At 36.1% G+C, this 21,969-nt stretch overlaps 1 protein-coding gene and 1 long non-coding RNA gene across 3 annotated transcripts; one reads left to right on the plus strand and one right to left on the minus strand.

Moving 5' to 3' along the window:
* Positions 1 to 1,063: 1,063 nt before the first annotated feature.
* LOC145585855 (uncharacterized) lies at positions 1,064 to 10,995 on the plus strand. Of its 2 annotated transcripts, none has more exons than XR_014100742.1 (9): positions 1,064 to 1,213; positions 1,647 to 1,847; positions 6,511 to 6,641; positions 6,842 to 7,057; positions 8,011 to 8,083; positions 8,205 to 8,268; positions 8,378 to 8,472; positions 8,893 to 8,996; positions 10,594 to 10,995. It is a non-coding gene; the product is annotated as an uncharacterized LOC145585855 (long non-coding RNA). The 2 variants fall into 2 exon arrangements; XR_014100740.1 differs by having other exon boundaries at positions 8,205 to 8,242.
* Positions 10,996 to 14,231: 3,236 nt separating this feature from the next.
* On the minus strand, positions 14,232 to 19,714 carry LOC145586921 (transmembrane 9 superfamily member 1-like). Its single transcript, XM_081643894.1, has 12 exons — positions 19,320 to 19,714; positions 17,854 to 18,046; positions 17,598 to 17,702; positions 17,369 to 17,386; positions 17,183 to 17,280; positions 16,927 to 17,079; positions 16,537 to 16,671; positions 16,290 to 16,456; positions 15,962 to 16,056; positions 15,474 to 15,847; positions 15,077 to 15,350; positions 14,232 to 14,785 (listed from the first exon to the last, which is right to left on the minus strand). The coding sequence occupies exons 1-12, from the start codon at positions 19,413 to 19,415 to the stop codon at positions 14,718 to 14,720; spliced, it is 1,776 nt and encodes a 591-aa protein (XP_081500020.1). The 5' UTR covers positions 19,416 to 19,714; the 3' UTR covers positions 14,232 to 14,717.
* Positions 19,715 to 21,969: the final 2,255 nt, after the last annotated feature.

Here is a 21,969-nt window from a genome sequence, read left to right on the forward strand (position 1 = left end):
GCCTGCAAAAGTAATCAATGAATCATTATTAGTTATCACTAGCACTAATTAATTGTGTGAAATAACAACATTAGTTATTAGCACTAATTACTCTGTAATAAGAAGAAAGCACACAAAAGTGTGATTAAGCAACTTATAATTGCACTCTAGTACTCCATATTAATAGATGCATATTAAAACATCCTTCGCCAATTTTTCTGCCGTTTTACTGACAGATACCTAAGCTCCACCATATTTATTTTAATTTAAATTTTTTACTTAATCATTATCAAAAAGTAACTAAAATTAATATAATTACACTTTTTTAAATCAATATTTATTAGCAATGACTCAATTTTAGCATAGCTTATCAAGTTTGTTGACCCTAAAGTTTTGATGATGACTCAACTCATGAGTAATCTAACTTGTTTACAAGTTGGTATGGCTTAAGGTTTCATGAGAAAGCTAGGATTGATGATCTAGAATAGGAAGTAGCAGATTGCAAGTCAGAGGCAAGAATGAAGAATATATTAAAAAAAATCAGAGCTGAGTAACTTTGGAGAAACTAGATGGTTCAAAGTCGGAGAAGATTCTATAAGCATACCAATAATTCCAAGAATTGTAGGAAGATCAAGATTCATCATCATCGTTGCTTAGCTTCAAGAAGCAAAGGAAAGTGAATTTTGAGAGAGAAATTAAAGAGCAGTGGTAGATCTGGAAGATTGTTCGACTAGAATTATTGGTATGATCAGAAAGTGGAATAAGAGTTCCCGCCTTCTCAGATTCTCTCCTCCTTTGCCTAACTCAAAACTATTAAAAAAAACTACAACTGGCTGTAGCCTGTAACTTTTGGTTACCTATAGGACGTAACAACTGACTATGATTATAGGCCCAGATAGATATACTAGGTTAAAATAGCATTATTATCTCTATCCTTTTAAAAACCAGAAGTTGTGTTACTTACTACTTCGTATTTCAATTTTACAGTGTAGTGACGATTATACCCTTGCTTCCTTTTTTTCGTTAATTTTTTTTCCTTGTTAATTGACTTTGGTCTTCAACTTCAGTTGCTTTTTCCCCTTTTACTGCTCCACCGTTTAATTCCGCCTTTTGGTTTCTCTCTCCTTTGAACCAATCTTTCTCACTCCATCTCTCCTTTTTCTTTCTTTCTGCCATATGCTTTCTCCATTGAAGGAACTTCTAAGCTATTCCCTCCATTGAAGCAGCTTGCGAGGTATGTCATAATTTGATTTTTTTTTACTGATCATAACCTACCTCTTTATCGTGAGCTATCTATTTTAAAAGATTAATGCTTATCTAATTATATTTAATTTGGTCAGTTGATGTAAAGATGCTATATTGAATTTGATAGTTGGGTGAAATTGGTATTTAGTAGGATCAATTCATTTGTTTTAATTGCAGAACAAAAAGGTTACAAATTTTTGCCAAAATCTGTAATATTTCGAATGGTTATAGAGTTATTGTTAATATGTAATGATTTGGGAAGTTCATATAATATGAAAGATGAAGGATAAGAGTATAGATATTGGTTTTTTTGGACTATAGTATTGGAAATTGATCAATGGGATTAATTTATTTCATCTCATATTCGATGAAATCTCTTATAATCAAACCACATTTGTAAATTTCTGATTTCTCCACTGCAGACACATACACTACACAGTTTGTGAGAAGGAATGTTGAATTTTGCTTCAACATGAAAGACCTCATCACCAAGCATAGAGATTTCAATTCTGAATAGCAAAAAGTTTTACCAGATCGCTGCCATCTGTTGTATTCATCTGCGGTTCTAAGAACAGTGGCAAAAACACTTTCTCTCGTTACCTCCTTAATACTTTTCTTCCCAGGTTAGATTGCTCTTTTATATTATTTTTGGCAAATATATTCATGTGAGCAGTCATAAGTTTCACTTTTACCTCTTGAAATTATATGGCATTTTTTGGTAAGTTGAAGATTTTCTATTTTATTTTGTGATTGTTCTGCTTAATTGCTGGTTTTGCTCCAGAGTATTATTTGTGTACTGTGTCAACTTGAATACTCCCTCCGTGTTTTTTTAAGTGTTACTGTTTGATCGACACATAGTTTTAGGCAATTTAATTGACTTAAATAAAATAAGAGGTAAGTGGGTAGTTGGAGTAATAAAAAATTGTAAAAGAAAGATAGTGGGGTTAATAGTTTATTGAAAAGTAATGAATGTGAGAGGAAAGATATAATAAAAAAAGTAGTAGTGGGTTTGGGTGGGGACCATGAGAGGAGAGTGATATAATATTTTAATGTAGCTTTTTGCCAAAAAAGGAAGTGTAACACTTAAAAAAACACGGAGGGAGTACTTTGTTCGTAAAGTTGGAATTTTTTTTTTTAAAAAAAGGAAATTGCTAATCGGTTGCTGCTGGCGGAAAAAGTGGACTGAGTCCCCTACTTTTGACAATTGAAACTTGAGTCCCCTGGTTTATAAGACACCAAAACTTTAGTCCCCTCCTTTGTGCTTTACTCCTATATTACATTATCAATTAATTGATGTTAGTAAAGTGTTCAAGCTATACCCTAGAATTTAGACTCAATCAAATTGAGATCTTTGAAGTGATGATGTCTTAATTTTGATTCTTTGAAAATGAAACTTACTAGGAATTTGTTTAAATTATTCTGATTTGACGTGGCGAAGAGATTTAGTTTAATTTCATATTAAGTACTGTTTAATCTATTGATTCTAAACTATTTATAGTATAAATGGTCACTACGTACTAATTTAAAGAGCATCCATCAAATTCTTGAAGGAATGGTGCTACTACCATACATGGAGGGCTACACTGATGTTCATGCTATGTCAGATTATGACTAAAACTCATCTAAGCAATTACCCTGGTTAGGATTCAAGGCTGTGTTTTTATCCTTCAGTTGGGTGATCATCTGAATGAACCTCTAAACAATTGTCATATATATAGCACCAAATGCCGGATACACTTTTCCTCATGAAATCTCGCTATACACTATCTTCTCGTGTTTCCTTGTGTATTTTTCCCCTTTTTGATTGTTTGAACTTTGCAATGATTAACTTGTTAGTAAGTGGTCACCCTCTCTGTTGATAATATGGCACATATAAACAAACAAGAAGAAAAGAATACAAGGGCATTGGGGGGTCTATAAATATGTGTAAAGTTATTAGATGTAAGAATACAAGGGCATATTTATAGTTTACTTTTGAAAAATGCTATGTTATACGAAGTATGATTAATTTGAAATTCATCTGTTTTATATGGTAGATTATGTTGATATTGAAATTATAGCTATTGAATTTTATATAGTTCATATGATAGCTCCAATTTCTGATATTAGCAGACAAGATAATTTTAGGTTATTTCTAAAGTGAGGTTTTTGTTGGGTTTATTTGGGGTTTTTGCTTTGAATGTCCTCTAATCATGTATTCATATTAGTGGTTATTGATAGCTTGGTAATTAGCATTATAAACAGATGAATTCTTTATTAAAAAACAATCTTCTATAGTCAACATTAGTGACACAAACAAGTACTTACTGGAAAAAATCCTCCATCACGTCCATAACGATTAAAACCAGAGCTGCCCCTGAATCCATGCTCTCCTACCAGAGGGTGCCCTGGCTTTTCACCTCCAAAGGATTCGCCAAAGGGTAGATGACGTGGAAAATTCCCTGCCAAAGGGGGTTCTCCCATCCGTGAATGACCCCCGGGGAGTCCAAAAGAAGTCCCTTCTCCCATATGCATATTTCGAGGACCCATATGTTCTCTTCGTAAATGATTAGGCAACATATCTGGATTACGTGGGCCACCAGCCAAATGATCACTTAGCTCACCTCTTTGTACATGATTTGGTGGAATCGGAAACCTGTTCTCGTGCATTGATTTCCCAAATGGTTCAGCAGGAAAATTGTAGGGTCTGGAACCTTCAAAACGTCGTGATTCATTTCCCACATCATCCCCAAAGGCTCCAAATGTACGAGAAGGAAAACCTGGAAAGTCCCTACCTGAACTTCTAGGCGGAAAACCATCCATTTGGGGCCGTCCAAATCCAGGACCAGGAGCTGGTCCAGGAAAATCAGGACGATGCCCCCCTCTCCCCATGTCATCATCAGGAAACCCTGCAGCTCTGCTCCTTTCACCAGCATCATTAAGATGAAATGGAGGCAGAAATATTGAAGGACTAGAACCAACACCAGAATCCCTTTTCAGTCCAGAATCATGATTGAGTCCATGTGGCGCCTTGTCAAAGGGCCTCGGCATTCCATCTCCACCAAACATATGAGAACCATGATCAAGTGGTCTAGATGACGGCAAATGAGTACCATATTTAGATGAAGGCCCAGCTTCAAAATGAGAAGGTCTAGGGAATTTCCTCGAATCGTCTTCAAAGTCCCTGTGAGGAAAGGGTTTCAAATGCTCCTCAGGAAACATCTTACCCCTTTCATCCCTCATACCATGCTCCACAGGAAATTTCATACCTCCAGGCTGGATCCCAGGATGAGCAGGCCCATAAGGAGCTCGATCCATGGACCCATGAGGGAGGGAATCTGGCTTTCTACCATCAAAATAGCCAGGCCTGTGAGCCTGAAACTTTTCATTTACCATCATATATGGAGGACGCTGCTCAGCATTTGCACGTTCTCTACCCCCTACACCAACAAAAGGTTCCCCTGGAAGATTATGAGGTTGTCCAGCTTGGTAAGGTGGCATATTACCTTGATGATAACCCATATTACCAGGTCTAACAAAGGTCCTGATGAGGAAGGGCCCAGATTTCCTCCGGATGCAATTTCATGAGGGTTAAGACCATGAGGATGCTTAGGAATAGATGTCTGGGGAATATCAGCTGCATTGAAAGGCGGTCTAGGGGGAGCTTGTCCAGGTCCTTGAGGCCTTAATTGACCAGGTTGAGAACCCAACTCAGGCTGCTGAGAGATTGAAAGTTGAGGTGTTGACTGAGGCATAGACGCAGCACCAGGTCTGTGTTGGGCAGAAGGCCCATACTGCATTGACTGCATTTGATTTCTTCCCTGGTCAACTGCAGGAAATGAATTAGTGCCATGAACTTGCGAGTTTAAATGTGAATGAGGTATATTGGAGACAGCAGCAGCTGCATCTCCTGCACTTTTGGCTGCATGCTTTAAGTCTTGTACTTCAGCCTTCTTTCGGGCATCTTTATGGCCTTATGTGTATCAGAACCAATATTAGTTGTGTTATTACCATTTGCGAATTCTGATGCATCCTCTGAATCATCTCCCTTCATCCTTTGTTTATTATCACTTCCTAATAAATTGGACCCTGTAGCAGCTAACTTACTTCAATTCTCCTTCCCATTATCATCCAGGGCATTTTCTGATTTTAATTTATTTTCAATCACCTGAACCCCTGCGCCAGACTCCTTGTTAGGATCATTTTGATCACGAGGCTTCTCACCCCCCGTTGCTTTTGGAAATTGTTGAGGATGACCAGCCTTATGTTACTCTGCAGTAGATAGCTGACTGTCTGTTCTCATAGGGTAAGCCTGATTAAGCTGTGGAGGCCTAACCTGACCAGTACCAGCAGCCTGGAGATGTGGTTGTGATCCAGCTCCTTGTGCGGTCACTGGTCTAGCTGCATAGTTTTGAGCAATATTAGGCTGAGCAATATACCCTGGTGCATAATTTTGCTGAGAATGTTGTAGCATTTAATAAGTTGGAATGGTTATTTACAAGGGCTAATTCTGGGGTTTATGTCCTCTAATAATTTGGAATTGATTTCCCTAATATGTTTTTGTGATATCGTTTTTTATTTTTATTGCTGTTAGCATAAGTGGTTTTTACAACTGGTTATTTGATGCAATTTTTTCTCGTTTCTACGCGTCAGCTGAGGAAAGTTGTTTGGCTTTTTTCTGGACATTCTTCTATTTGCTATTGCTGTTGTATCTTTAGACAGGTAGTTCTTCTTTACATTGTTATTGTTATGTCTATAGCTGAGCCAAGTTGCTTTATATTTTGCTTATTTTTCTTAGTAGACCCCTTTTTATTGTTGAGTGAATCATGTGATGAGCTTTTGATAGATTTTGAAAACCTCTTGAAACCTTCGTTAGAATAGCTTTCCTATATTTATAGCAACTGGAGCCTTGCTTAGATTTAAAGCGAACCTCTTGTTGATTCCAATTTGTATCTGGCTTTCAGTTTCTCATATCTGTGTATATGAATACATGCCAATTTTAAAATTTATAAAATGTACATTATTGCATGTAGAAAGTTAGGTATCGAACTTCCCATCTACCTTTGTTTAAATTTACTCATTTCTTCTGTCTCCCAAGCATCTGCATCTGTGTTAAAGTTCCCACGCCTAGCTCTGTGTGCCAGTTTTGGTGGATCTATGAGCTCTATGTAAAGTGGTGGAACTGTGGGTGGAGGGGGGATATTGGATGGTGGATAGAGTCTTGATGCTGAACTTTCTTGCTTAGTGGTTTTAGCATTCTGCGTCTGTTCTTCATCATAACTTCATAAATTGGAATCCTTTTTACAGATGGACTTCTTCTGGTGTAGGGAATGGTTGGTTTCAATTTTTTTGGCATCTTCTAACTCTTCATCAAAAGCTGGGACTTTTCAATGTAATTGTAGGGCAACCCGCTATCTTCTTGCAGCTCATCAGCAAAGGTTTGTCTTTTCTTTGGCATAGTTGGAACTCTTTTTATTGATGGATAGTTTTCTCTGGTATTCTGGCTTCATGATCATCTAGCACGGTCATGAAAATGCTTCAACTAATTGTATATAATAACCATGCAAATCAGTTATATATGAGGTATCAAATTTGTGTCTTGAGCTTTTACCATTGTTTCTGTTCAACGCTTCATCAGGCTGTGCTGCTGCGGAAATTCTGTGCACAATTCCGCTTATGACTTATAGAAGAGGGAATTGTGGTCCTGCTTCTGGTGCTGTTTGATCCGAGTTGTTAGTATCAAGCAAAGTAATGGCAGATGCAGCTGCTACAACTGCTGCAGCATACTCTGTGTCCTCAGCTCACTATTTGTTACTCATTTGGTGTGAAAACTGTCTCCTGAGCCACTTTTGAGGTTTCCTCTCTGCATTTGTTAATAGATTTCATTTTTTAAAACTGCTGATTTTTCATTTTCCTTTACTCAACTGTTCTGCAGTTTGGAAAAGCATAAAACCTTACCTTTAAATGATGAAGTTCTTTGGTCCCTTGTGTTGCCAAGCTCTTCTCTCCCAATAAATTTCGACCTAACAACAGAGATTATTAGTCAAAATGCCTCTAGATAACAATTAGTCATAAAAACTCGAAAATATACACATTTACCCCTGAGGATAGAAATACTGTATTATTGGGAGTAAATGTAGAGGTAACTCACTTGATTGAGAAGATCTTCCATAAATGGATGATATTGTTCAAATATGTGATTTCAAAGAGATTATTTGTACGAGCATTATATGTTGTGAAATGCAGGGGACGGCAGGACACTTTATAATTAAAGATGGGTTACTTGGGAAAACTTGGAAGATGTTCTTAGGCAATACGACTCTTTAAGGTGAATGGTGTTGGGCAAGTAAAGATAAGAATATTCTTTGCTGCAAGAAGATAACCTTTATTCTTTGTTAGACCATCTTCTTACAAGAAATTACATTTCCTTTTATCTTGATGCATGCTCTTCTGTTGTTAAAACATATGAAGTATAAAAAGGACGGATTTAATTACTCCTATTTCTTTGACCCTGTTTTGTTCTGGCGATTATGATTTAAAAAATGCTCCGAAAGTATAAAAAAAGAAAGAAATATTCCGTAAGTAGTTAAGGGGTCTAATAAGTTTTGGCATTGAGCTAAATGCATTGAGGTAGAAAAAAATGATTTAGAGTTTCTGTAACTCTTTGTATCCAGATACTTCTTTCTGATAGTTACCTCCCCCTTTTTTTCTCATGAACAAAAAATGATAAAAAAAAAAACCTATAAATAACTCTTCTTAGTCTCGCTGGATTTGTAACTTCGTTGTTACTCTGAATCGTTGTTGCAGACATACAGGGAAGCGAAAGATGCGAAGAGTAGTGTTCGTACTATAGTGGGACAGCAAAGGGGATGGCGATCAGGTACTACTTAGAACTTGCCCACGTATATCTAACTATTTTTTTGAACTAATTTAAAGATAAATGACTCCTTACTATCGTTAGTTGTAAAAATTAAGTATATGACAAGTTTCATAATTTGCAGTGGGGAACTCGACTGCCTTGTGATTGACATGCCACCAGGTGACATTCAGCTAACTTTGTGTCAGGTTCTTGTTGCCTGTGCTTATTCTAGGTTTAAAGGAAAAAGTGGAGTAAAAATGGAAATATAGTTCTTTTCCCTTGCATTTGCTGATTTTTGTAGCATAATTTTGTCAGGTTGTTCCATTAACAGCAGCAATTATTGTTACACTCCTCAAAAGCTGGCATTTATTGATGTTGCTAAAGGAGTTCACATGTTCTCAAAGCTCAAGGTTTGAATCTTAAGTGCAGAAACCTATTGTACAGTTAATTAATAATTACCTTCTGCTTTTCTGTTTACAACCTGTGACGGGACTATATATGAATATATTTAACGTGAACAATTATATTTATTTACAGTCCTATCACAGCTACTTGCAAGAATGTTCTATCTTCTATCTTCTTCGGAATCAGTATTTAGTCTACTCTCAAAACTGAAAAGTGTGTTTTCAATTTTCCCTTTTCTTTCTAGCTTTAGGGTTTTAATTTTTGGGTTTTGATTTGAAGTAGTACAAAAGTAACGTGAATTAATAATAATAATTGCTACTGTAAATGGAAATTAAGTTGTGTAATTTCTATATATCTGGAGGTTGTGCTTTGGTACTTGCATTGTTATCTTTTCTTATTCAAGTTTGCTACTTATATGATTTTAGGGAACAAAATGTGGTTGTTATGCTCTAGGAATTCCAGTCTTGAGGGTGCTGTCAACAAGATAGTTGAATATGAGAATGATGCTGACATTGATCAGATGCCCATGGTACTCATGCTCTTATCAATACCCATTTTATTTCCTATTAAATGTTCTTTGTTCCAACTTTGTTATGTCCTTTCTCTCCTACTATGTGCATTTTTGGCTGAAAAACGTATAAACTCCATGCACCATTTAGGCAATGTTGCCAATGTTTTTTTTTTTGTTAATTTTTATCATAATTTTCGATTTGTGTCCTTGGTAATTACTTATCTCAAAATTACACTAGAAATGGTTGGGTGGAGCAGAAACCTCCTGTTCCCCTTACCCCTTAACAAACATGGGAATTTGAGAGTTGGGTATTAAACTTTTCAATCCCACCTTCACTCCCTATCAAACATATACCCCGTGATAGGTGTTGGTTGCATGGCTAAATATTTTCACTTTGTCCATTGGTCCATCTCTTAATGGTATTACTGATTGTCATTTTAGGCCTTGGGCTTTGTTCATCCTCAAAATTTACTGCTTATTTTAGTGCAGAGAGAGAGAGAGAGAGAGAGAGAGAGAGAAAGAGAAGCATTATTGAGGAGGTAGTGTGTTAGATAGAGAGAGAGAAAGAAACATTTAGGAGGTAGTGTGAAACTAGATTAGATGAGCAAGATAGAGAAAAACACGAGGATGTAGTGTGTTACATAAGCATGAGAGAGAGAGAGAGAGAAACATGATGAGTTTGTGTGAAACTAGATTAGATGTGTGTGTGTGTGTGTAAGAGAGAGAGAGAGAGATGGGGAGGCAGTGTGAAACTAGATTAGATGAGCAAGAGAGAGAGGGGGGTGGAAGGAAATGGAGTGAAAATTTTAAACAAAAGGTTGGAGTTAGAATTAGAAGTAAAAGAAGGAAATGAGAATGAGTAGAATCTAAATGATGCCTGTCGCACCTTGATGACCATTGTGTTATATCACCTTCCATAAGCTGAGTCCTTTTCTTGCTCTATGGTCTTTTTGCTGTACATAAAAGGATAGATTTGATGTGGTTATAATAGGTGTTTTATTATGGAAGATAGATATCATGTATATTCTTGTTGGCTTTCTTGTTATGCTCAATTCATCAATTGGATATTTGATGTATTGCAATCAAGAAAGGATACGTCAAATATTCTGGTGATCCTAGGAAAGCACAGGTGTTACAAAATAGCTGTTATACAATCATATATAACTGTATTCTGTTTAGGGGTATTATGTATATTAGACATTCATTGGTCAATGTTGTTAAGGAGTGTACTATGGGAAGTTAATTGTGTTGTATGCTTGCTTAGCTTTACTTGGAATTCATATGAATGTTATATCATGTGTCCTTGTAAGTCTTGTTAATATGTCAATCCTTTTTTGCTCCTTAAGCAGGGCGTTCAGTAGAGGGGTGTGTAGAATAGTGAATAAGCTTTGGGTATCAATTTTAAAAGTTGAACCATGAGTGCTTGCCTGTCTATACCCCTATACCCTTAACTATGGCTCTAATTAGATAATTAATGTTATTTGGTGATTATATTTATTTTATGAATAGTGTAGATTATTGCAGATTTGCAAGTGCTGAAAATGTCTCATTTGGGTAAAATTTTGCTTACCTATTCTGCATATGTTTTTTTTTTTTTTTTGTGTGTGTTTTTCAGGAATAATTGGCTATTTTCTGACCCAAAGACTTGTGTAAATCACCTACTAATACCATAATATGAGTAGTTGAGTACTCTTCTATCTTGTGATTTTGAGAGGCGACTCAAATTTCCATCTTAATTGGATGACCGTTTTGTATGAGGATTTTTGGCGATGTCTATTTGGTTTATCAATGCTACAGAACATTTGAGAAAAATGTGTATCCAATTGCTTTCAATTATTTATACTATTTATTTGCTACTTAGAAAATATACTTAACCTGTTTAATTGTCGTTAACGAATGTATTGAACCAGCCCATAATATCATTTATCTTGATGATGTCCGCTGCATTTTGTAATATTGCACTGTGTATGGCTGAATACAGTCAATGCCACTCTTGGTAGATGAATTTTGTTCTTGCCTTTCATTATTACATGTAGATCTGATATCTTGTTTGAGTTTTAATGCTTGATACTCTTAAAAATCTTGAAAAATTAAGAAGAAAATGGTCTATAATTATTCTGTAGAAAACTGGACACTTTTAATTTTTTTTTTTTTTTTTTTTTACACTATTATTTATAATGCTGGTTTATTTCAAAATTCCCTTTACAGTTTATATGAATACCACTTTATCAAACTTTAATACTTGTAGTTCATTTGGCTAGATATATTCATATTATACTTTGAAATTTCCTTTTGTATTTTCTCCATGCTTTAGCTAATTACAAAACGCACCTTATTTTTTTTTCACAATAGCAATAATTTTTAACAATAACTATAGCAATTACTATTACACATTTGCTTATACTACAAATTATCAACACTCGGTTCTACTTTATTGGCTTATCGCGCGCATAAAGAATTTAACATCAATTCTTAAACTAAACCAAAAACCCAACCTAAGCAAATAAATCGAATTAGTAACACATCTATTATAAATTAAAATTAACTACACTCCATTCGTGTTTATTGGGCTATCACGCACGCGATGGCTCAACTAGTTAGGAAAAATTGACAAAAAAATTTTAACTTTCGCCGGTTCGTTCAAAATAATCTCACTTTTGAATTATTTTTATATAATCCGAACTTTGGAGTGTATTCGCTCAAAATGGTACCAAGTGACCGATAACCTATTAAAGAGGTAAATGTATTTTATTTATTTTTTTTTTAGTTTAAGTGACTCATGTCACCACGTGAATGGCTGAAAATTAAAAAAAAAAAAAAAAAAAAAAAAAAAAAAGAAGAACACCCAACCCCATCCTACCACAAACCCACCAGTCCACCACCACCAAAGTTCGGCACACTGGCGTCCCTCCTCCCACCGGCCTAACCTAGACCCCTCCCCAACTGCCGGCTCCACCTTTTCCCGACAACCTTTCCCGACACCCTTTCCTCCAAAACCGGCGCCAACGTGAGGGAATAGGTCACCATGACCCAGCCACCTAACCCGCTCCCATTCCCCGGAATTCACCCATAATTCCTATTTCAACCCCCGAAAATTCAAAAACCACCTTTCTCCCCAAACCGTTTCTTCCGCCAAATCAGACGGTAGATCGATGCCGGTAATTTATAAATGGCCTAGATTAAACACTCCATAAAAACACAAGGAGAACAACATGATACAACTACCCATCTTGCCGTTGTTCCTATGGCGACTTATCCGACGGTTGATAACGACTTTTTCCAAGTTGGGGAAAAGGAAGGGGTGGTTTTCGGGCGTGGGGGCGATTTTGATGGCTGGGTAGTGGTGAGGGAAGGATTCTGGTGGTTTGGGGTGGGGATGCCGGAGAGTTGAAGGATTGCCGGCAAGCCTGGGATCTCCACCACCAGGCTTGCCAGCAGCCCTTCAACTCTACTAACATGATAAATATCATCCAATACTAAATGAAAACTACTCCTCCCACGCTCTTGTGATGAAATTGCGTTAACAACACCAAGGCAATCGCTCTCCACCACCACTCTTGTGAACCCCGCTTCCACTGCAGCTTTTATCCCCAAGAAAACAGCCTTAGCCTCAGCTACATTCGGCATCCAATGATCCTCTGTCATCCTCACAACAGCAAATAAAGGCTTCCCTCTACTGTCTCGGACAACAGCAAATAAAGGCTTCCCTCTACTGTCTCGGACAACAGCACAGGACCCCAACCCCTCGCAAGTGTCCCCATCCACATTGAGTTCTACCCATCCCTCCCTTGGTGGCTTCCAACGTTGCTTAACACCCCGCTCAATACTCGCAAGTATTTCTTCCTTCCCCTTGACATCGCGCAACTGCTTGACTATATACTCCATAGAGCTAGAGTTTCGGATTGCAATGTTCATCATTAAAAATCCACTTGTTTCTTGCGGTCCAAATAGCCTAGCTCACCGTCATCAACAAGGCATGCTCGCTCCTAGGAAGTCTCTCAAAGAAAGCTGAAGCTAAGTCATCAAAGCTTCCATAACTACCCTGCACTTCATCCCTTATACCACTCTCATCCCACAACAATCGAGCTATTATGCAATCCCTCAAGTTGTGGAGTTCAGTCTCCTCCGCTACACTCCACACAACGAACAAGTACTCACCCTTCCTAGCAACCTCTTACTATAGCCCATCATGGTTGGAAAAATCTCTTTACACGCTCTCCAAAAAAATAATTTCACTCTAGAGAGAGTTTGATCATGCCATACCTTGTTCCAAAAACCCGCAGCAAAGTTCGATGGAGAAGCATCATCCGCCCAGCTATCACCAAATATGGCTCTATACCCAGACCGAACCGAATATTCGCCCCTCTTCACGAGGTCCCAACACAAGGTATCATCAAGTAACCGATTGCTCAAAAGAAGGCAACATTGGGCAATGGATTCAAGAGGTATAAGAGCATCCACAATGGCTAGCTACATGTAAAGTTAGCTTTGGGTTGTCACATCATTAATCCCTAAACTATAAAATTTAAGCTACAACCTCTACAATGGTAAGCTACATCATTTTGTAATAAATAAATAAATAAATAATAATAATAATAATAAACAAATACATAAAAAATTATTAAACAAATCAATATATGTGTGTTGGGTGGAGTGAAGCTATGTAGTTTGGCCTAACTACAAGAGGCTATAGCTTTACAATGGTTAGTATATAGCTAGCAATTATTTAGAAATTGTCAACGGGTCTTTATGGACAACCATTAAAGCACTTTATCATGTAATATTGCTATATCATTTTTTTTTTTTATTTTTTTTTTTTTTTTGAAACCTAATATTGCTATATTATTGAAGGCGATAAATCTACCTTTAAAATGAGCAAACGCAATCCATTCTCATTGGCTTCTTTTAATTCTCAATAGAAAAAAAAAAAAGAGGCATTTGGAGACTTACATAATAATGAGTTAATTTTGTGTGCCCTTCTTGTGAGAAGCTAATGAGTTAATTTTGTGTGCCCTTCTTGTGAGAAGCTTGACTTGCATACGGGAGCTCAATTAAGCAATTTTACCCATTTTGTGGGAAGTTGATCACTTGATCATAGAAAGTGCTATGTATCTATTAAGCAAATTTTACTTTCGGAGTAGTTTACATGTCACCCAAACAAGCAGTCATGTTGGAGCATCATAACATGAATGAAAGACTCCAATCTCAAGGGTAAAATAATTCTATTGGATCCTGTCAAAAAAGGAAAAAAAAAAAAATTAAAACTAATGGATGGGTTAAAGATTACAGTAGAAAACTAGTGAATCCAAAGACAAAATTGTCAGTTTTATTACATTAATAGTGCTTAAAATTTCTTTTAAATCTATGGGAACCAAGTTTAATGAAGTGCTCCTCTTCATAAATCTCCAAATAATGCAACAAGCTCTTTCAAAATTATGCATCAGTGAGAGAATGACAAGGAGAGGCCACTGTAAGACATAATAGGGTGACAAATTTCATCTATTTCATTCCAGTATAGCTAAAATTACAGTGAAAAAATTGCATCTTCTGAGACAAAAATTACATAATCTCACAAAGCTTAGCTTCGCCATATCTACCCTAAAAACCTCTCTCACAATTCTAGATGAAGCAATTTTCTCGTATTTGGGACCTATGGGATTCATCAAATGAACAGAAATCCCCTTTGACAGCATTAGAGTCGGCACAATACAAACATGTTTCTGAGACATACTGCATAAATTAGTCGCATTTGATGTTTTTGTAGATCCTTCGTACAAAAAGGTTGGAGCCCAGGAATCCTACAGCCCCTGATATAAAATATAGTAAAAAAAAAATATTAATTTCACAAGAAAATAGCATAACACCTCAAATTCAAGCTAGAAGCATTACAGTGGAATTTAATGACCATCAATCTCAGAGACCCTGCCCTGCCGTGGCAGGAACCTTTATAGAAGCATAAAATGTGATAAATGAGAATAACAATGTATGATTATCAAACAAAACTCGTGTATTTCACAAGTAGAATCCCACGATACATGAGGATCTCCAGGAATTGAGCAAGGATTAATCAACAGAGAAGTCTTTTTAAAGATGCTTACCACAAAGAATTCCTAGCCCAAGGCAGAACATCAAAGTGTAACCAAAATAAAAGCTGATCTGGAAGAAACCCGTCATCTTGGTCTTCACATGATAGTAATAAACTGCATATAGGTAGACATATATGGCAGTAGACGCAGCAGAAAAGAATGAAGTCCATTGCCAGTGGTAGTTTTCAGCATTCAACAAGAAATAAGTTCCCACAATCGTCACACAGACAGTCACAATGACGAGAATCAGAAATACAAGGAGCATGAAACCATAAACATAGTACACCTGCAAGTGTAAAACAACATAAATAAATAAAAAAACAAAGTAAAATAAAAAGAAGCATGATCAGCTGGACAAAAGTACAGGAGCAATTATCAAGACAAATAACTATTGAAAAGAATGGAGCACCTTGTAATTCCAAAAGGATGTGAAAACAAAATACATCTCAATGAAGATGCTCCCAAACGGAAGCAATCCCCCCATAAGAGATATCACTGAAGGAGTCAGATACCATTTCTTCTCAGGGATAGGTCGAGGAATAGTCTTAACCCGACATGGATTGTTTGGAGATCCACTCCAGTTTCTTCCAACAACGGTGCCAAGGAGTGCAAGGGGGAAGGAGATGAAAGCCCAAATAACAAAAACTACAACCATAGTTCCGAAGGGAATAGCAGCCAGAGAACCATAGAATATAGCAATAGTGTTCAAGATGAACCCAATCCCAAAGCACAAAAATGGGAATAGGGAAGCTGTCAAAATCATCGTCTTGATCCAACTTTTGCCTGAAAATTCAGAGAGTACATTCCATCATCATTTTATTAAAACAATTAGCATTAAAAACTGAAAATGATAGGTAGGTTGATAGTTTATTAAGTTACAAGAGAATTATCACTTACCACCATTACGAGAGTACATTCCACCACTCACATACCCTGATATAAATGATGTCAAGGCATAACAAACAATGAATGTTGTGACAATGGCTCCCCTCCTGAAACAAAGATAATAGTACTGATTTTAGAAAGTAATGTGACTAGATGTAGTGATATAAAAGTCTTGTACACAATAACAGAGTACAAATGTCAACACTTCTGATGTAAAAGAAATAGAAGAGTAAGTCATTCAAATTATTAATCTAGTGGTGCAGAACAGATGACATAGAGATCCTTGCAATTATATAATTCAAGCTAAGATGACTCGGATTATCAAGTATCTCATACATACCCTATATACAGCATTCCAATAATTGCCAAATTGATGACAAGGAGAACCAGAGTTGCCAGCTGGGCGCCATTACCAACAACAGCTGAAAGCAGAGCTAAGTTGCGAGGAGAACGGAAAACGTCTCCATGAACAAGTTTCCAACCAGACTCTTCACTAACATCCCTTTCCTGATCATAAAAATCCAACTTCAGCTAATATATATAATATAGTGCAGCAAATGATAGAATGAACAAGAAAAGAGTCTCACCAAGGTTTCCAAGTCATCATCCTCCCTAGCATACTTCGCATAATCATTTCTAAGAGTACGCATCAATATCATAGATACCAACCCAGTCAAGAAGATAACCATCATGAACGAATTGAAAATGGAGAACCAATGGATCTGCCAAAAAATTAAGTAGATAAGACCACTATCCTTAATATGAACACAAGATTACAAGATACTTCTTTTAAACCGAAGAGAGCATCTAACTAGTTGCAAAAGGTATTAAAAAATTAAACATTTAGAACCTCAACCACATGCCACATGAAACTAAGAAAAAATCCCAAAACAACAAAGGCAGGACTTTCAATTCAGCAAGCTAATAGTAAAAACTAAAAAGCATAATCAAACTTCAGTTAGATTAGGTGTGCAAACCTGGTGCTCAAAGAAGGGATAATCCAGGTATACATCAAAACGCTTGGCAAAGGTAACATTTGTAGGAATCCATTTGACAGTGTATGTCATGTCATAGACCTTCCCCTCTTCCACTGGCTTGGCACCGTCCTGAGTGAGATTAACATGAATGATCTACAAAATAGGCATAGCATATTCATAAGTTATTTATAAATGGTAAAATAAAGTCTAAACAGGAAAGTCGTAAAGATGAGATACAAAGGGTAAGTAGAGTCACCTGATTGCCATTATATTTAATGACGAAGTTTTTGTTTGTATACAGAACATGTTTAGCATTCTCAGTGTTTTTATCAAAATGCAATTCTCCCACAAAACCTGTGCCGCAGTAATAAAAGTTAGAGAAATGAAACAAGAATTAAATTTTACATTAATACTGAGTAGGCAGGGAAGAGCAAGTGCATACCCCATAGTGGTAAATCATCTGAAGTTTGTTGAGCAGACAGGATGGTTAGATGGAAAACAAAAAATCAGTCAAGTAATCAAAAGCCACAATTGGTGCATCAATGAGAAACAAGGGAAACATATTTAAAACATAAGCTGCTCCAATGTTGCTTGACATCTGAGTGTCACTAGTAAATGAAAGAAAGTGAGGACTGAGGAGATTTCAAGGGTATAATAAATATATCACATACCGATAAAGAATTCAAACCAGTAAGAATTTTCAATAGCATCTTTGAACTGTTTGGCCTTGGTAGGATCAAGCTCAAGTTCACATATGGTTGTCTTGTCAGTACTTTCTGCCAAATCAAAATAGAAAAACATCATTAAGTAATATCTGAATTCACACCCAAATTCTAGTGTACATTTCACAGAATTCACACAGCCATAGAAAAATGAACAGAACAGCCAATAGCAGACATAATATCTGAATAGGGAACCAGGACTTACTTCCAAACTTGAAATCAATTTGGCTATCAATAAGTTCATTTCCACCGAGAACCTCACCCAAGCCACCCCACCTGTGGCCAGAATACCCAGATGGACGGCAAAATGGAAGGCTGAAGTAGTTATAAGTTTCTTGAGGATTGTTATATGGACCAACTTTGTTCACCCAAAGAGTTACATGTTCACCTGCTTCATACTATATGAATTCAAAATAAGAAACAAAAAAAATGAGTTTTAACTTCAAGGAATCCATCAAGAAAGTAACAGACACCTGCACGCTTACAAGCTGATAAAAACAATGTACGTCATTCACACAACCACATTAATCTCTAGTTCTCTACCATAAATTAAAAATAAAAAAAAATATGAGTAAAAAAAATAAATAAACACTAAAAACCTTGATTGGAGAGGAAGGAAGGGGATGCATCAGTCAGATGAGGATAATAAAGCCGCAGATGGGGAAGGGAGTGTCAAAAAGGAAAGATTTTAAAATCAGAGTCCATTGTGGACAAAGTAAGAAAGATGCCAATGATTTATTTCCAGCAATAGTTTCAGAATCAACCAGTTTACCTAAGAGTCCTAGACTGAGACACTTACAAGAACAACTAGCGCAAATAAGTAGTGCCTCTACTAAACCTTCCAAAATAATGGAAACAGCTAGACACAAAAATTTCAGGCTGAATGGTTTCGTCAAATGAAACCATCAATTAAAATTGGCTACGGTACATCACTGCTAGTTGCCAGGCTCGTATCCTCTAACAACCTCAAGCGTGATAGGGTACATCACTGCTAATTGCCAGGCTCATATCCTCTAACAACCTCAAGCATATCCAATTAGCGATGAAACTATGGTAACTTCTCCAAACCAAACCCGTCCTATTGCCCCAGATTTACTTCAAATTCAAAACATCACAAGCCGGGGTTTACGGCCACAGCAATGACTCGAGATCATCTAACCTATGCTTAATTATGAGATTGTACACCTAAACTGCTCCACAATGCCGAGAACTGTACTAATACTGATACATTGTTGAAATAACAGCCAAAAATTCATAGGATCATGGTAACAAAAATTGAAAGCATCGTAAATTACTAATGAAATCCACTTATTTTGACTCCAGCGGTCCAGCATTGCCTTCTTTTGCTTCAATTATCCCCATATTAACAAGCCTCCAATTAATCTCCTCAATTTCCCACAAAATTGCCGAGAAATTTATACATCGGGAAATGCAAACTAATTTGTTCCCGATTTAATTATAATAATGGGCATCACAAATTTCACATTAATTAATTAAATCAATCCAAAAAACCCCACGATCACAAAATTCAGCTCATTTTTCCCAACCAAATTAATATCAACAAGATCTAAATCAACAGCACAAAAATCAAACAAAAGATCAAATCAAACCCATAATGCGAAACAATGCAACATTAAAGATGAAATAATTAAAACCCAGAAACCCAAGTACCTTGTGATCGGACTCGGATGCAAAAACGGGTGAAGAAGAGAATAAAACAACGGTGAGGATGAGGAGGGAGATAGATCCGACGGTGGAGGAGGGCATGATTGCAGGGGAGAGAGAATGTGACCTCAGCTAACGGTCGGATCTGCTAAAAGACGAGTTGATTTGTGGAGAAGAACAACAACCAACTTTGGAGAAAAAAATTTGATGAATTAATTTTTTTTTATTTTTTGAGAAAATTAATATACATGGTAGGATTACGCAGTAATAGTATCATAGTTTGGGTGTATAATTGTGGATCAGTATTGGGTTGATCTTTGATTAAATCTGGAAAAATATTAAAGGGCTCTATGTTGCTAAATGCTAATTTATGGTGGAGAGGTGCTAAGTACCGAAGTACGTCGAACTTTGGAATTTTAAAAAAATAAATAAATAAAAATATACGGAGTATAATTTAAGGAAATAGTGTTTTTTGGGCTTCTATGTAATGGTAAGAAATATAGCCCAGCCCAATGCAATGGCCTATATCACAAAGACCTTCCAATCATTCAAAGTCACAATGAGAGATTTCCTGGCTATAGTCTACTAGAACAAACGACAAATTAAAGGTTATTTTTTAAGGGGTTAAAGTTACCATTAAAATAGTTGAAGTTACCCTTAGATTGACTGTTTTACAATTAAATTAACATACATCCGTCTTACACAAGATTTATTGATAAATGAAAAGTCTCGGATTTGGACTTTGGGTAAACACTATTGTATACTTGAATTTGGATAGCCTTTATCAAATATATTATAAACTTATACCTCCAAATTAGTAGAACTAAACAATGTATTCATTTGTACTTAGATTTTCATATAATATATGCACAGTTTTAAGTAATTACAATACAATTTAAGCTCCACATAATTTATTTGAAATCATTTTATCAAAACTTTTTTGAAAAGAGATTCAATTAGTTGAGAAATGAAATGTTTACAACTTTTTTCATAAGAAAAAAAAGAGTTGTGCCCAATCAATCAACTTGGTTGCTATTTTATGTCAATCTTGTTTTGCCAACTCAGTTTAACGAAGTTGTAGTATACAGGTATTTAAAACACCTGTATAACACCGCTTTCTTATAACCTTTACAGCGTGAGCATAGAGCTAACATCGTTTATTTGGAGTGATATTGTTTTGTCAATTATATATCGTAAACAAAATACCAAAGTGATCAACTTGAAAATGAAGTGAGAATGTAGAAGAACTCAAACAATAGAGTGATTGAATTCGATGTAATAACCTGATAGGTTGATATCGACAAATTATAATACCAGTTTGAGGGGACCTTAGCTTAAATCAAATTGGGGAAAATTCGGAAGAACCCTAAGGGTCGTAATTGAAATTGAACTAAGAGTATGGAAGGGGTCAACTAATGGAAAGGCATATTCTCTGTAATTTCAACAATTTTAGATACAAGTTTGAAGGTAGCTGAAATTAAATTGGGAAAAAGTTTGAAGAAACCAATTGGATGTAATTGAAAATGAACTGAGAATATAGAAGAACTCTCACAGTGGGGAACTGTATTTTAGAAAATATTTAGAAATTGTTTTAAAAAAAAAGATAATACCCAATTTTGATAATACGATTTTGAGCAGAGCTGAATTGAAATTTGGTAAAACAATGAAGAACTCTAAGAAATTACATAAATGATTAATGATACGTTGATAGAGCATGTTAACGGAGCAACTAACCGTAACAATAAATGGTAATGAGACGTCAACGATTAATTGCGTGGACATGGCCAGCGTAGGCCAATTAGCATGTCATAACAATGAGTCAATGAAAGTACAAAACTGACTCCGACCAAAGTAGGTAAAATTCCAGCAAAACCTAGCAATAAAAAAGATTAACATGAATTTGACGAATAAAATCTTAATCATATTGAATAGGAAAAATTTTGGAATATTACATTGATCATCTCTAACAAATTATAAAAGAGAATAACTTGTTACATCTAAACAAACAACCACTAATGCATGCGGAATATACATCTTTCATAACTCTACCCATTAAACTCTTAAAAAAGAAGTGGGCCACAAGTAGTATCAAACACCGAATAAACCCAATTAACCCATACTAAAATCTCAATCCTAATCCAGGTCAGATACCCAAACCCATAATACTGTAAGAATTAACAATCCAACTCGAACATGAAGGTAGAGAAAGAGAAAGAGAAAGAGAAAGAGAAAGAGAGTGGTACTCATGCCAACCCACATGCTCCCCTTTACACATAATAAAATGACGAAAATTCATACACCATGTGCATGTGCATCCTTCCGCCGCTTCCAAATCTTAATTTTTTTTTGAAACCTCCCAAATCTTAATTATTTATTCCTTCCACTCCGTATTTCTTTTCCTTCTTCTACCAGAAAAGTCATCCCAGAAAACAAAACCAAATTTTTAAAAAAAAATGAAGAAGAAATTCCCGATTATCAAATAATGACACTGAAAACTCTTCCGGTAATCTTCCAACCACCACAACAACAACAACGATCTTCATCATCTTCGATATTATCCCCATTTTCATGGATTTTTCTCAACTGTCGTCGCCGATTCATCTTCCTTACCATTTGTTCACCACTTTTACTTCCTCTTCTCTGCCTATCGTTTCCC

The sequence above is a fragment of the Chenopodium album genome, chromosome 16 (assembly GCF_948465745.1).
Source record: "Chenopodium album chromosome 16, dcCheAlbu1.1, whole genome shotgun sequence".
Taxonomy (NCBI): Eukaryota; Viridiplantae; Streptophyta; class Magnoliopsida; order Caryophyllales; family Amaranthaceae; genus Chenopodium; species Chenopodium album.